The 15459-nt window shown below is 45.7% G+C and overlaps 1 protein-coding gene across 2 annotated transcripts in view; it reads right to left on the reverse strand.

Annotated features, from left to right (window-relative positions):
- Positions 1–911: 911 nt before the first annotated feature.
- The window catches only part of LOC106573787 (fatty acid 2-hydroxylase-like), a 60704-nt gene continuing 46156 nt past the window's right edge, over positions 912–15459 (reverse strand). Inside the window, exons 5-7 of one of the 2 annotated variants that reach the window (XM_045697206.2) lie at positions 8783–8955; positions 8391–8524; positions 912–5012 (exon numbers count right to left, since the gene is read on the reverse strand). In XM_045697206.2, the coding sequence (XP_045553162.1) occupies positions 4958–5012; positions 8391–8524; positions 8783–8955 (362 nt within the window). In that variant the 3' untranslated portion in view covers positions 912–4957. Of the gene's footprint in view, positions 5013–8271; positions 8525–8782; positions 8956–15459 lie in introns of both variants that reach the window. The other variant, XM_045697205.2, reaches the window with a different exon arrangement.

A 15459-nucleotide genomic window follows, 5' to 3' on the forward strand; every position in this document is an offset into this window, starting at 1 on the left:
TCACGTTATGTCTGGTGAAAACCAAACAATGTATTCCATAGTAAGAATCTTATACCAACGGTCAAGCATGGTGGTCAGAGGTGGTGCTAGTGTAATGGTTTAGGGATGCATTGCTGCCACAGGACCTGGACGACTTGCCATCATTGAAGGAACCATGAATTCTGCTCTGTATCGGATCAATCTGAAGGAGAATGTCAAGCCATCCGTCAATGAGCTGGAGCTGAAGCTGAAGCGCAGCTGGATCATGCAACAAGAGAATGATCCAAAACACACAAGCACGTTTACATCAGAATGGCTGAAAATCAACAAATCTAATGTTTTGGAATTGCCTAGTCAAAGACCAGACTTAAACCCCCTTGAGATGTTGTGGCAGGACTGAAAACAATTTATGCTAGAAAACACTCAAATATCATTGAGTTAAAGCAGTTCTGCATGGAAGAGTGTGCCACAATTCTTCCACAGCGATGTGAGAGACGTTTGGTTGCAGTCATTGCAGCTAAAGGTGGCACAACCTTTTGAGTTATTGGTTGTTGCATAACTTTATAAAATAAATGAAAATGATCAAAAGTTATATTTGTTAACTCAGGTCCCTTTATCTAATATTAGGTTTTGGTTGAAGATCTAAAAACCAGTCTCGAAAATATGCAAAAATAGAGAAAATCAGAAAATGGGGCAAATATTTTTTTTCACGCCACTGTATGCTGTAGGAAATCAAACCTTCATTAGTAGCCATTAGTAAGGCAAAGAATAACATAATGATCTACAGCTCAGTACATCAACATGACCATTCAAAAATAAATCATCGTAGGTTTAGAGTAAAAAGCTGCATTTCACTACACTCACAATAACATCTGCTAACCATGTGTATGTGACCAATAAAATTTGATTTGAAAACAAAACATGATAAGTGATCAGAAATATAAAGGCATTTATTTACCGATACTTCCCCATTTGCATAGACATTTAAAATTACAAAACAAAGGCAAAACATGTGCTAAACCGATTTTACAATATTATTGCATAATTGAGCAGAGAATTTCATTTGTCAGAATCAAAGCTTACAAGTTGTTAATAAATATAGAAAAATATATCTACAGGCCTATACTACTTTAACCCAAAAGGTGGCACCCTCCTGCTCAGCAAGACGCTTGGTCCAGTCAAAGGCTAGGGTGGGTGTTGATACAGAGGAGGGGGGAGGGGGCATGCCAAACTCAACTGCCATTATCATAATTTTCATCAACACCATCAGCATCCTTATTATCATCATTATCATCCACATATCACAACAATATTTGGTTCTTCATCAAGTCGTGAAAAGTTCATCATACAAAAGTCATCATCATAAGCATGGGTACAAATATTGTCTTCAACGTGCATATTCTCTACTGTGATATGAGTTCTTGATGCTAATCAGGGTATCTTACTGATCCTTCACTGACAGTTCTCTGTCCGAACACAACGTGAACACGACCCAACCCTGACCTGAGTTCCAAACAGACCACTCCCACTCCCACTTAAATTACTGCAAGGAGGAGGATTTTATACAGTAAAGCAAATGCTGGATTACACATATTTATGTGATGAAGAATTACTCTCTTGGCATATAAATCACCCCCATCAAGCCCCAATGGAGGTGATAGGAGACTGTGGACCCAGGACTTGTCCTTAGCGCACACACACACACACACACACACACACACACACACACACACACACACACACACAACGTTATGACCTAACAGTTCAAATCACTGTTTGAGACTCATGTACTTTGTGAGGCCCCAGTCCCCTGTCACAGTCTCCTCTCTCCATGGTCCCCTGTCAGTCTCCTCTCTCCATGGTCCCCTGAGGAACTTTTGGAGTTTTTGGGCTTATCTGTAGTGGATTCAACCAAAGGACAAATTATAAAGGGGGAATAAAGGAATGAACAAAAACATATGGAATGCAGAAGTTGGTATAAAGGATAGAAACTTTAGGATATAAAACTAGTCAGAACAGTTGAGGATCGGCCTGGAACTGAACCGAAAGCCTCCTGTAGTTTAGTCTGATGCAAGATCGTCATCCTACATGCAGAGAGCGGCACGGAAACCTATAGTGGAGTCCTTATCAGCTCCGTTCTGTAGCCATGTGCTCCTCCCTACAGCAGGAGACCTGGTAGACTGGCCTCATGCCCTCAGTGTTCTGTCTCTGTATCCATGACAACACAAATCCATCCATGCTTCCATCAATCTACACATCAATACACATCCATCTTTCGCTCACTCCATCTCTTTCCACCTAGTAAAACATCAACTCATTCTGACGCTTCATTTGACATGTCAACAACAAACCAGAGTGTATAGGAGAGAGATGGAAAGGGAAAGATGCAGTCTCTCTTTGTTTGTACAAATATTTCTATACATTTAGTCTAAATCACATTTAGACTAAATCAGCTCCCTCCATACCTTCCCACAGATTTGAAAAGGAAATGCCCCAGTTTAAGAAAGACACTACAGACTAAGCATCAGTGAATTCGGTGAGCACACGCTATCAACAATGTTACTAAGCGTTACTAAAAGTATTATTACCGCTTGACCTCTAGCTGCATAAACACTCCAGGGATAGAGAAGGGAGGGATAGAGAAGGGAGGGATAGAGAAGGGAGTTTCCTGAATCTTCTTAAAGGTATAAACATGGACAGCTTAGACGTACAGTTGAAGTCGGAAGTTTACATACACCTTAGCCAAATACATTTAAACTTAGTTTTTCACAATTCCTGACATTTAATCCGAGTAAGAATTCCGTGTCTTAGGTCAGTTAGGATCACCACTTCATTTTAAGAATGTGAAATGTCAGAATAATAGTAGAGAGAATGATAAATTTCAACTTTTATTTCTTTCATCACATTCCCAGTGGGTCAGAAGTTTACATACACTCCATTAGTATTTGGTAGCATTGTCTTTAAATTGTTTAACTTGGGTCAAACATTTCAGGTAGCTTTCCACAAGCTTCCCACAATATGTTGGGTGAATTTTGACCCATTCCTCCTGACAGAGCTGGTGTAACGGAGTCAGGTTTGAAGGCCTCCTTGCTCGCACACACTTTTTCAGTTCTGCCCACAAATTTTCTATAGGATTGAGGTCAGGGCTTTGTGATGGCCACTCCAATACCTTGAGTTTGTTGTCCTTAAGCCATTTTGCCACAACTTTGGAAGTATGCTTGGGGTCATTGTCATTTTGGAAGACCCATTTGCGACCAAGCTTTAACTTCCTGACTGATGTCTTGAGATGTTGCTTCAATGTATCCACACAATTTTCCTTCCTCATATTGTCATCTATTTTGTGAAGTGCACCAGTCCCTTCTGCAGCAAAGCACCCCCACAACATGATGCTGCCACCCCCGTGCTTCACAGTTGGGATGGTGTTCTTCGGCTTGCAAGCATCCCTCTTTTTCCTCCAAACATAACGATGGTCATTATGGCCAAACAGTTCGAATTTCGTTTCATCAGACCAGAGGACATTTCTCCAAAAAGTACGATCTTTGTCCCCATGTGCAGTTGCAAACCATAGTCTAGATTTTTTTATGGTGGTTTTGGAGCAGTGGCTTCTTCCTTGCTGAGTGGCCTTTCAGGTTATGTCGATATAGGACTTGTTTTACTGTGGATATAGATACTCTGTACCCGTTTCCTTCAGCATCTTCACAAGGTCCTTTGCTGTTGTTCTGGGATTGATTTGCACTTTTCGCACTAAAGTACTCCTTCCTGAGCGGTATGACGGCTGCGTGGTCCCATGGTGTTTATACTTGCGTACTATTGTTTGTACAGATGAACGTGGTACATTCAGGCATTTGGAAATTGCTCCCAAGGATGAACCAGACTTGTGGAGGTGTACAATTTTTTTCCTGAGGTCTTGGCTGATTTCTTTTGAATTTCCCATGATGTCAAGCAAAGAGGCACTGAGTTTGAAGGTAGGCCTCGAAATACATCCACAGGTACACCTCCAATTGACTCAAATGATGTCAATTAGCCTATCAGAAGCTTCTAAAGCCATGACATCAATTTCTAGAATTTTCCAAGCTGTTTAAAGGCACAGTCAACTTAGTGTATGTAAACTTCTGACCCACTGGAATTGTGATACAGTGAATTATAAGTGAAATAATCTGTCTGTAAACAATTGTTGGAAAAATGACTTGTGTCATGCACAAAGTAGATGTCCTAACCGACTTGCCAAAACTATAGTTTGTTAACAAGACATTTGTGGAGTGGTTGAAAAACAAGTTTTAATAACTCCAACCTAAGTGTATGTAAACTTCCAACTTCAACTGTATATAAAGACCACTATAATCTCTTTCACCCTCCTAAACATCACTCTTTATCCTCTCTTCCATATTCACACTCCCTCTCTCACTTTCCAGTCTCTCTCTACTGCAGGTTAGTAAACTCTTACCCTTCGAGGTCCGGAGCCTGCTGGTTTTCTGTTTTGCCTGATAATGAATTGACCCCACCTGGTGTCCAAGATCTAAATCAGTGCCTTAATTAGAGGGGACCAATGAAAAAACCCAGTGGAACTGACTTCAAGGTCCAGAGTTGAGTTTGATGGCTATACGGTTTCTGGTGGGATGTTGACTGTTATATCCTGTGACTGCATGTATCATCCTCCTTACTGCATTATAGTCATACAATCTCCATTTGATCATTTTGTCGATTATAAACAAAACATACAGAATCACCCCGAACCTGCGTCTCTCCAGTTCTGAAAAGATACCTTTTTTCTTTGACTGGCAGGTGGAACATATGAAAAGTGTGTTGTGTTTTGTTCGAAGCAGCCAGAGCCAGCCAGAGACAAAGACAAACTATAGGGACAGGCTGGGGCCAAAGGGTATGGGGTCATTGAAGGGGTTGATTGCCAGGTATAAGAGGAATGGGTGAAGGTTGCCCCCCAGTGGAGAGTAGAGTAAGTTGGGTCTTCTAAAAGGTCTGTTCAGGGATCAGTGTGTTGAACGGATAGTCCCACAATGTGGTGCTGATTCCAAAACCTGCAGAGGGAAACCAATTTATGCCATCAGTGAGAGAACAGTCAGAAATACTTATGCACACATACTGGAATCTAGGTATAATATTTAGGAGAACCATACACAAAGCTGAACTACAGGCAATTACAGAGACATATGAACAGTCTGAGGTAATATAATCAGTGCTTGACTTGGGCAGGAGCTCAGCGGAGATGAGTACCAGTACCTCAAAATGTTCTACTGCTTGAGATCCTGCTCCTGTTCTAGAATATTAGCTCAAAAGTACCAGCACCTATTTCAGTCCAAGCCAAGCACTGAATATAATACTTGATCTTGTTTGTCCCCCATCCTCTTTATCAGAAGTCACTATAACAACAGAAGTATGGTGATACAAAGAGCTATTCGAATCAAATCGTATTGGTCACATACACATATTTAGCAGATGATATTGCAGGTGTAGCAAAATGCTTGTGTTCCTAGCTCCAACAGTGCAGTAGTATTTAACAATTCACAACAATTCACACAAATCTAAAAGTAAAAGAATGGAATTAAGATATAGATAAATATTAGTACAAGCAATGTCGGAGTGGCATTCACTAAAATACAGTAGAATAAAATACAGTATATACATATGAGATGAGTAAAGCAGTATGTAAACATTGTTAAAGTGACTAGTGTTCCATTATTAAAGCAGCCAGTGATTCCATGTCTATGTATACAGGGCAGCAGCCTCTAAGGTGCAAGGTTGAGTAACTGGGTGGGAACCAGTAAGTGATGGCTATTTAACAGTCTGATGGCCTTGAGATAAAAGCTGTTTTTCAGTCTCTCGGTCCCAGCTTTGATGCACCTGTACTGACCTCGCCTTCTGGATAGCGGGGTGAACAGGCCGTAGCTCGGGAGGTTTATGTCCTTGATGATATTTTTGGCCTTCCTGTGACATTGGGTGCTGTAGGTGTCCTGGAGGGCAGAAAGTGTGCCCCCGGTGATGCGTTGGGCAGACCGCACCACCCTCTGGAGAGCCCTGCGGGCAGTGCGGTTTCCGTACCAGGCAGTGATACAGCCCGACAGGATGCTCGCAATTGTGCATCTGTAAAAGTTTGTGGGGGTTTTAGGGGACAAGCCAAATTTCTTCAGCCTCCTGAGGTTGAAGAGGCTCTGTTGCCCATTCTTCACCAGACTGTGTGGGTGGACCATTTCAGTTTGTCAGTGATGTGTACGCCAAGGAACTTGAAGCTTTCCACCTTCTCCACTACATCCCCGTCGATGTGGATAGGGGCATGCTCCCTCTGCTGTCTCCTGAAGTCCACGATCCATTCTTTGTTTTGTTGATGTTGAGGGAGAGGTTATTTTCCTGGACCTCTCCACCAGCGCCCTCACCTCCTCCCTGTAGGTCGTCTCGTCATTTTTGGTAATCAGGCCCACTACTGTTGTGTCGTCTGCAAACTTGATGATTGAGTTGGAGGAGAGGGCTGAGCACACAACCTTGTGGGGCGCCTGTGTTGAGGATCAGCAAAGTGGAGATGTTGTTTCCTATCTTCACCACCTGGAGGCGGCCCGTCAGGAAGTCCAGGACCCAGTTGCACAGGGCGGGATTAAGACCCAGGGCCCCAAGCTTAATGATGAGCTGGGAAGGTAGAACCGTGTTGAAGGCTGACCTATAGTCAATGAACAGCATTCTTACATAGGTATTCCTCTTGTCCAGATGGGATAGGGCAGTGTGCAGTGGGATGGAGATTGCATCGTCTATGGATCTATTGGTGCGGTAAGCAAATTGAAGTGGGTCTAGGGTGTCAGGTAAGGTTTGAGGGCATATGATCCTTAACTAGCCTCTCAAAGCACTTCATGATGACAGAAGTGAGTGCTATGGGGAAATAGTCATTTAGTTCAGTTACCTTTGCTTTTTTGGGTACAGGAACAATGGTGGACATTTTGAAGCAAGTGGGGACAGCAGACTGGGATAGGGAGAGATTGAATATGTCAGTAAACACGCCATTCAGCTGGTCAGTGCATGCTCTGAGGATGCGGCTAGAGATGCCGTCTGGGCCGGCAGCCTCGCGAGCATTAACACGCTCAAATGTCTTACTCACGTCGGCCACGGAGAACGAGAGCCCACAGTCCTTGGGAGCGGGCCGCGCCGGTGGCACTGTGTTCTCCTCAAAGCGGGCGAAGTAGGTGTTTAGCTTGTCCGGGAGCAAGACGTCGTTATCTGCGACGTGGCTAGTTTTCCCTTTGTAATCCATGATTGTCTGTAGACCCTGCCACATACATCTCGCGTCTGAGCCGTTGAATTGTGACTTCACTTTGTCTCTGTACTGATGTTTTGTTTTGCCTGTTTGACTGCCTTATGAGGGAATAACTACACTGTTTGTATTCAACCATATTCCCAGTCACCTTGCCATGCTTAAATGCGGTGGGTCACGCCTTCAGTTTTGCGCGAATGCTGTAATTTATCCGTGGTTTCTGGTTTGGGTAGGTTTTAATAGTCACAGTGGGAACAACATCCCCTATACACTTCCTGATGAACTCAGTCACCGTGTCCACGTCAATGTTATTCTCAGAGGCTACCCGGAACATATCCCAGTCCATGTGATTAAAGCAACCTTGAAGCATGGATTCCGATTGGTCAGAGCAGCGTTGAATAGACCTTAGCACGGGTACTTCCTGTTTGAGTCGGACTTTCTCTATGTTATCACAACCATACCATCTGTAGTTAATCATGAAACATACACCACCGCCCTTCTTCCTGGAGAGTTCTTTATTCCTGTCTGTGCGATGTACTGAGAACCCAGCTGGCTGTATGGATGGGGACAGTATATCCCAAGAGAGCCATGATTCCGTGAAACAGAGTATATTACAGTCCCTGATGTCTCTCTGGAAGGAGATCCTCGCCCTGAGCTCATCTACTTTATTGTCCAGAGACTGAAGATTAGCGAGTAATGTACTCGGAAGCAGTGGATGGTGTGCACGCCTCCTGAGTTGGACAAGAAGTCTATTCCGAACAACTCTTATCCGCCGGCGGTGTCTTAGAGCAGCCTCTGGGTTAAGTTCAATTGCCCTAGGGGTACGAACAAAGGATCCAATTCGGGAAAGTCGTATTCCTGAATGTAATGCTGGTGCATTACCGTCGCTCTGATATCTTTCTGGCTGTATGTAATAACACAAAAAACATTCTGGGTGAATAATGTAAGAAATAACACACACACAAAAAAATACTGCAAAGTTGCTTATGAGCTAGAAGCAGAGCTGTCATGTCTGTCGGCGCCATCTTACTGGTCCTCCTCACCTGCTCTTTGGTGTTCAAAGTGGTGCTTGACGTGGTATGCCTTGAGGCTATACAGGTAGGAGTTTTTCTGGGGGGAGCCGTAGTGAAGGTAGTAATGGATCATGTCATACACCACGTACCCAAACAGCCCCCCCACAAACAGGGACACCCCTAAGGCCTCAGGGAAGGCCTTGGTCAGCAGCAGGTAGAAGCTGCCTATCACCACTGAGGCCAGGCAAGGAGGAAAGACCAGGCGGGAGCCATCGTAGGGAGACTGGAAGGGAGAAATCACCATGGTGTTAGTATAGGAGCACATAGACTTTGAGTAGTTACTGCACAGTTTCGTTTTATCATTCTAGCATATGGCTTGGCCTAGATTTGGAACAAAAAGTATATCCTACTGCAGTTTCCCAAGTTTCTGAATTTCAAATGAATCATAAACAAAGAGGCATAAAAACACCTAAGTACGATACATTTTAAACGTTAGTTCCAGAGTATTGTTCGCTCTCTTCTGTATATGTCTGTACCTCACCTTATGATGCTGTCCGTGCAGCAGGAAGTGAATGGTGATGAGGTAATAGTTGTGGGCGGGCGGGCGCATGTGAAAGACGAAGCGATGGATGCAATATTCGATGAAGGTCCAGATGACCATGCCCATCACAAAGATGAGGGGAAAGCTGTACTTGTGCACCAGGAAGGAATAGTCTGCAGATGGAGGGGGTGGGACAGATACAGGCTTAAACAGGAATCACATTTCTACTAGACTGTACATGGGAACACGCATGAATTTGCTGGACAGATTTATTAACAAATAATGTGGCTGGAATCAACTACTTCTATTACTTCTTATTTCTCATGTTTTTTATTTTATTAGTTATACTATTTATTATATTGAATACTGCACTGCTGGATAGGGCTTGCATGTTTAGCATTTTACTGTACTTGTGCAAAATGTAAAATGTAAAACTGTAAATAGTCTACTATTTGAAAGTATTTTCAAATACTTATTTCCAAATACCAAATGCTTGGGTTTATTTAAGGCCAAGATAACGCATAGCAATTCGACACATACAACAACACAGAGTTACACATGGAATAAACAAAACATATAGTCAATAATACAGTAGAAAAAATAAAACATAAACCAGTATCCCTTCTGCAAATGAGGTAAGTTAAGGCAATAAATAGGCCATGGTGGCGAAGTAATTACAATATAGCAATTAAACACTGGAATGGTAGATGTGCAGAAGATGAATGTGCAAGTAGAGATACTGGGGTGCAAGGGAGCAAGATAAATAAATAAATACAGCATGGGGAAGAGGTAGATAGATGGGTTGTTGACAGATGGGCTATGCACAGGTGCAGTGATCTGTGAGCTGCTCTGACAGCTGGTGCTTAAAGCTAGTGAGGGAGATATGAGTCTCCAGCTACAGAGATTTTTGCAGTTCGTTCCAGTCATTGGCAGCAGAGAACTGGAAGGAAAGGCGACCAAAGGAGGAATTGGCCATGGGGATGACCAGTGAGATATACCTGCTGGAGCGCGTGCTATGAGTGGGTGCTGCTATGGTGACCAGTGAGCTGAGATAAGGCGGGGCTTTACCTAGCAGAGACTTGAAGATAACCTGTAGCCAGTGGGTTTGAATTCCATGCTGTCACAGTTACCAGCCCTTTCAAGCTTAACATCCTTATCATTTATCGCCCTCCAGGTTCCCTTGGAGAGTTCATCAATGAGCTTGACGTCTTGATAAGTTCCTTTCCTGAGGATGGCTGACCTCTCACAGTTCTGGGTGACTTTAACCTCCCCACGTCTACCTTTGACTCATTCCTCTCTGCCTCCTTCTTTCCACTCCTCTCCTCTCCTCTTTTGACATCACCCTCTCACCTTCCCCCCCTACTCACAAGGCAGGCAATACGCTTGACCTCATCTTTACTAGATGCTGTTCTTCCACTAATCTCATTGCAACTCCCCTCCAAGTCTCCGACCACTACCTTGTATCCTTTTCCCTCTCGCCCTCATCCAACACTTCTCACTCTGTCCCTACTCGGATGGTATTGCGCCGTCCCAACCTTCGCTCTCTCTCTCCCGCTACTCTCTCCTCTTCCATCCTATCATCTCTTCCCTCTACTCAAACCTTCTCCAACCTATCCCCTGATTCTGCCTCCTCAACCCTCCTCTCCTCCCTTTCTGCATCCTTTGATTCTCTATGTCCCCTATACTCCAGGCCGGCTCGGTCCTCCCCTCCTGCTCCGTGGCTCGACGACTCATTGCGAGCTCACAGAACAGGGCTCCGGGCAGCCGAGCGGAAATGGAGGAAAACTCGCCTCCCTGCGGACCTGGCATCCTTTCACTCCCTCCTCTCTACATTTTCCTCTTCGGTCTCTGCTGCTAAAGCCACTTTCTACCACTCTAAATTCCAAGCATCTGCCTCTAACCCTAGGAAGCTCTTTGCCACCTTCTCCTCCCTCCTGAATCCTCCTCCCCCTCCCCCCCCTCCTCCCTCTCTGAGGATGACTTCGTCAACCATTTTGAAAAGAAGGTCGACGACATCCGATCCTCGTTTGCTAAGTCAAACGACACCGCTGGTCCTGCTCACACTGCCCTACCCTGTGCTTTGACCTCTTTCTCCCCTCTCTCTCCAGATGAAATCTCGCGTCTTGTGATGGCCGGCCGCCCAACAACCTGCCCGCTCGACCCTATCCCCTCCTCTCTTCTCCAGACCATTTCCGGAGACCTTCTCCCTTACCTCACCTCGCTCATCAACTCATCCTTGACCGCTGGCTACGTTCCTTCCGTCTTCAAGAGAGCGAGAGTTGCACCCCTTCTGAAAAAACCTACACTCGATCCCTCCGATGTCAACAACTACAGACCAGTATCCCTTCTTTCTTTTCTCTCCAAAACTCTTGAACGTGCCGTCCTTGGCCAGCTCTCCTGCTATCTCTCTCAGAATGACCTTCTTGATCCAAATCAGTCAGGTTTCAAGACTGGTCATTCAACTGAGACTGCTCTTCTCTGTGTCACGGAGGCTCTCCGCACTGCTAAAGCTAACTCTCTCTCCTCTGCTCTCATCCTCCTAGACCTATCTGCTGCCTTTGATACTGTGAACCATCAAATCCTCCTCTCTACCCTCTCCGAGTTGGGCATCTCCGGCGCGGCCCACGCTTGGATTGCGTCCTACCTGACAGGTCGCTCCTACCAGGTGGCGTGGCGAGAATCTGTCTCCGCACCACGTGCTCTCACCACTGGTGTCCCCCAGGGCTCTGTTCTAGGCCCTCTCCTATTCTCGCTATACACCAAGTCACTTGGCTCTGTCATATCCTCACATGGTCTCTCCTATCATTGCTATGCAGACGACACACAATTAATCTTCTCCTTTCCCCCTTCTAATAACCAGGTGGCGAATCGCATCTCTGCATGTCTGGCAGACATATCAGTGTGGATGACGGATCACCACCTCAAGCTGAACCTCGGCAAGACGGAGCTGCTCTTCCTCCCGGGGAAGGACTGCCCGTTCCATGATCTTGCCATCACGGTTGACAGCTCCCTTGTGTCCTCCTCCCAGAGTGCTAAGAACCTTGGCGTGACCCTGGACAACACCCTGTCGTTCTCCACTAACATCAAGGCGGTGACCCGATCCTGTAGGTTCATGCTCTACAACATTCGCAGAGTACGACCCTGCCTCACACAGGAAGCGGCGCAGGTCCTAATCCAGGCACTTGTCATCTCCCGTCTGGATTACTGCAACTCGCTGTTGGCTGGACTCCCTGCCTGTGCCATTAAACCCCTACAACTCATCCAGAACGCCGCAGCCCGTCTGGTGTTCAACCTTCCCAAGTTCTCTCACGTCACCCCGCTCCTCCGCTCTCTCCACTGGCTTCCAGTTGAAGCTCGCATCCGCTACAAGACCATGGTGCTTGCCTACGGAGCTGTGAGGGGAACGGCACCTCCGTACCTTCAGGCTCTGATCAGGCCCTACACCCAAACAAGGGCACTGCGTTCATCCACCTCTGGCCTGCTCGCCTCCCTACCTCTGCGGAAGCACAGTTCCCGCTCAGCCCAGTCAAAACTGTTCGCTGCTCTGGCACCCCAATGGTGGAACAAGCTCCCTCACGACGCCAGGACAGCGGAGTCAATCACCACCTTCCGGAGACACCTGAAACCCCACCTCTTTAAGGAATACCTAGGATAGGATAAAGTAATCCTTCTAACCCCCCCCCCCCCCCCCTTAAAAGATTTAGATGCACTATTGTAAAATGGTTGTTCCACTGGATATCATAAGGTGAATGCACCAATTTGTAAGTCGCTCTGGATAAGAGCGTCTGCTAAATGACTTAAATGTAAATGTAAATGTTTGGCGACGAGTATGAAGCGAGGGCCAACCAACGAGAGCGTACAGGTCGCAGTGGTGGGTAGTGTATGGGGCTTCGGTGACAAAACGGATGGCACTGTGATAGACTGCATCCAATTTGTGTGTTGGAGGCTATTGTTGGAGGCTATTTTATAGATGACATCGCCGAAGTCGAGGATTGGTAGGATGGTCAGTTTTACGAGGGTATGTTTGGCAGCATGAGTGAAGGATGCTTTGTTGCAATATAGAAAGCCGATTCTAGATTTAATTTTGGATTGGAGATGCTTAATGTTTATAGTCTAACCAGACACCTAGGTATTTGTAGTTGTCCACGTATTCTAAGTCAGAGCCGTCCAGAGTAGTGATGCTGGACGGGCGGGCAGGTGCGGGCAGTGATCGATTGAATAGCATGCATTTAGTTTTACTTGCATTTAAGAGCAGTTGGAGGCCACAGAAGGAGAGTTGAATGGCATTGAAGCTCGTTTGGAGGTTAGTTAACACAGTGTCCAAAGAGGGGCCAGAAGTATACACAATGGTGTCGTCTGCGTAGAGGTGGATCAGAGAATCACCAGCAGCAAGAGCGACATCATTGATGTATACAGAGAAGAGAGTCGGCTCGAGAATTGAACCTTGTGGTACCCCCATAGAGACTGCCAGCGGTCCGGACAACAGGCCCTCCGATTTGACACACTGAACTCTATCAGAGAAGTAGTTGGTAAACCAGGCAAGGCAATCATTTGAGAAACCAAGGCTGTCGAGTCTGCCAATAAGAATGTGGTGATTGACAGAGTCGAAAGCCTTGGCCAGGTCGATGAATACGGCTGCACAGTAATGTCCCTTATCGATGGCGGTTATGATGTCGTTTAGGACCTTGAGCGTGGCTGCGGTGCACCCATGACCAGCTCTGAAACCAGATTGCATAGCGGAGAAGGTACGGTGGGATTTGAAATGGTCGGTAATCTGTTTGTTAACTTGGCTTTCAAAGACCTTAGAAAGACAGGGTAGGATAGATATAGGTCTGTAGCAGTTTGGTCCAAGAGTGTCACCCCCTTTGAAGAGGGGGATGACCGCGGCAGCTTTCCAATCTTTGGGAATCTCAGACAATATGAAAGAGAGGTTGAACAGGCTAGTAATAGGGGTTGCAACAATTTCAGCAGATCATTTTAGAAAGAGAGGGTCCAGATTGTCTAGCCCGGCTAATTTGTAGGGGTCCAGATTTTGCAGCTCTTTCAAAACATCAGGTATCTGGATTTGGGTGAAGGAGAAATGGCGGGGGCTTTGGCGGGTTGCTGTGGAGGGTGCCGGGCTGTTGACCGGTGTAGAGGTAGCCAAGTGGAAAGCATGGCCAGCCGTAGAGAAATGCTTATTGAAATTCTCAATTATAGTGGAATTATCGGCGGTAACAGTGTTTCCTAGCCTCAGAGCAGTGGGCAGCTGGGAGGAGGTGCTCTTATTCTCCATGGACTTTAGTGTCCCAGAACCTTTTTGAGTTCGTACTACAGGATGCAAATATCTGTTTGAAAAAGCTAGCCTTAGCTTTCCTAATTGCCTGTGTATATTTGTTCCTAACTTCCCTGAAAGGTTGCATATCACGGGGGCTGTTCGATGCTAATGCAGAACGCCACAGGATGTTTTTGTGCTGGTCAAGGGCAGACAGGTCTGGAGTGAACCAAGGACTATATCTATTCCTAATTCTAAATTTTTCAAAAGGGGCATGCTTATTTTAGATGGTGAGGAAGGCACTTTTAAAGAATAACCAGGCATCCTCTACTGACGGGATGAGGTCAATGTCATTCCAGGATACCCCGGTCAGGTCGATTAGAAAGGCCTGCTCGCAGCAGTGTTTTAGGGAGCGTTTGACAGTGATGAGGGGTGGTCGTTTGGTCACAGACCCATTACGGATGCAGGCAATGAGGCAGTGATCGCTGAGATCTTGATTGAAAACAGCAGAGGTGTATTTGGAGGGCGAGTTAGTTAGGATGATATCTATGAGTGTGCCCGTGTTTACGGATTTGGGGTTGTACCTGGTAGGTTCATTGATAATTTGTGTGAGATTGAGGGCATCAAGCTTAGATTGTAGGATGGCCGGGGTGTTAAGCATGTCCCAGTTTAGGTCACCTAGTAGCACAAGCTCAGAAGATAGATGGGGGGGGCAATCAATTCACATATGGTGTCAAGGGCACAGCGTGGTCTATAGCAAGCGGCAAAAGTGAGAGACTCGTTTATGGAAAGGTGCATTTTTAGAAGTAGGAGCTCGAATTGTTTGGGTACAGACCTGGATAGTAAGACAGAACTCTGCAGGCTATCTTTGCAGTAGATTGCAACACCGCCCCCTTTGGCAGTTCTATCTTGGCGGAAAATGTTATAGTTAGGAATGGAGATTTCAGGGTTTTTGGTGGTTTTCCTAAACCAGGATTCAGACATGGCTAAGACATCTGGGTTGGCAGGGTGTGCTAAAGCAGTGAGTAAAACAAACTCAGGGAGTAGGCTTCTAATGTTAACATGCACGAAATCAACATTTTTACGGTTACAGAAGTCAACAAATGAGAGCACCTGGGGAGTGGGAGTGGAGCTAGGCACTGCAGGACCTGGATTAACCTCTACATCACCAGAGGAACAGAGGAGACGTAGGATAAGGGTACGGCTAAAGGCTATACGAACTGGCCGTCTAGCACGTTCGGAACAGAGAGTAAAAGTAGCAGGTTTCTGGGAACGATAGCATAGATTCAAGGCATAGTGTACAGACAAAGGTAAGGTAGGATGTGAGTAAATTGGAGGTAAACCTAGGCATTGAGTAATGATGAGAGAGATATAGTCTCTAGAGACGTTTAAACCAGGTGATGTCATCGCATATGTAGGAGGT

The sequence above is a fragment of the Salmo salar genome, chromosome 16 (genome assembly GCF_965601325.2).
Source record: "Salmo salar chromosome 16, fSalSal1, whole genome shotgun sequence".
Lineage (NCBI taxonomy): Eukaryota > Metazoa > Chordata > Actinopteri > Salmoniformes > Salmonidae > Salmo > Salmo salar.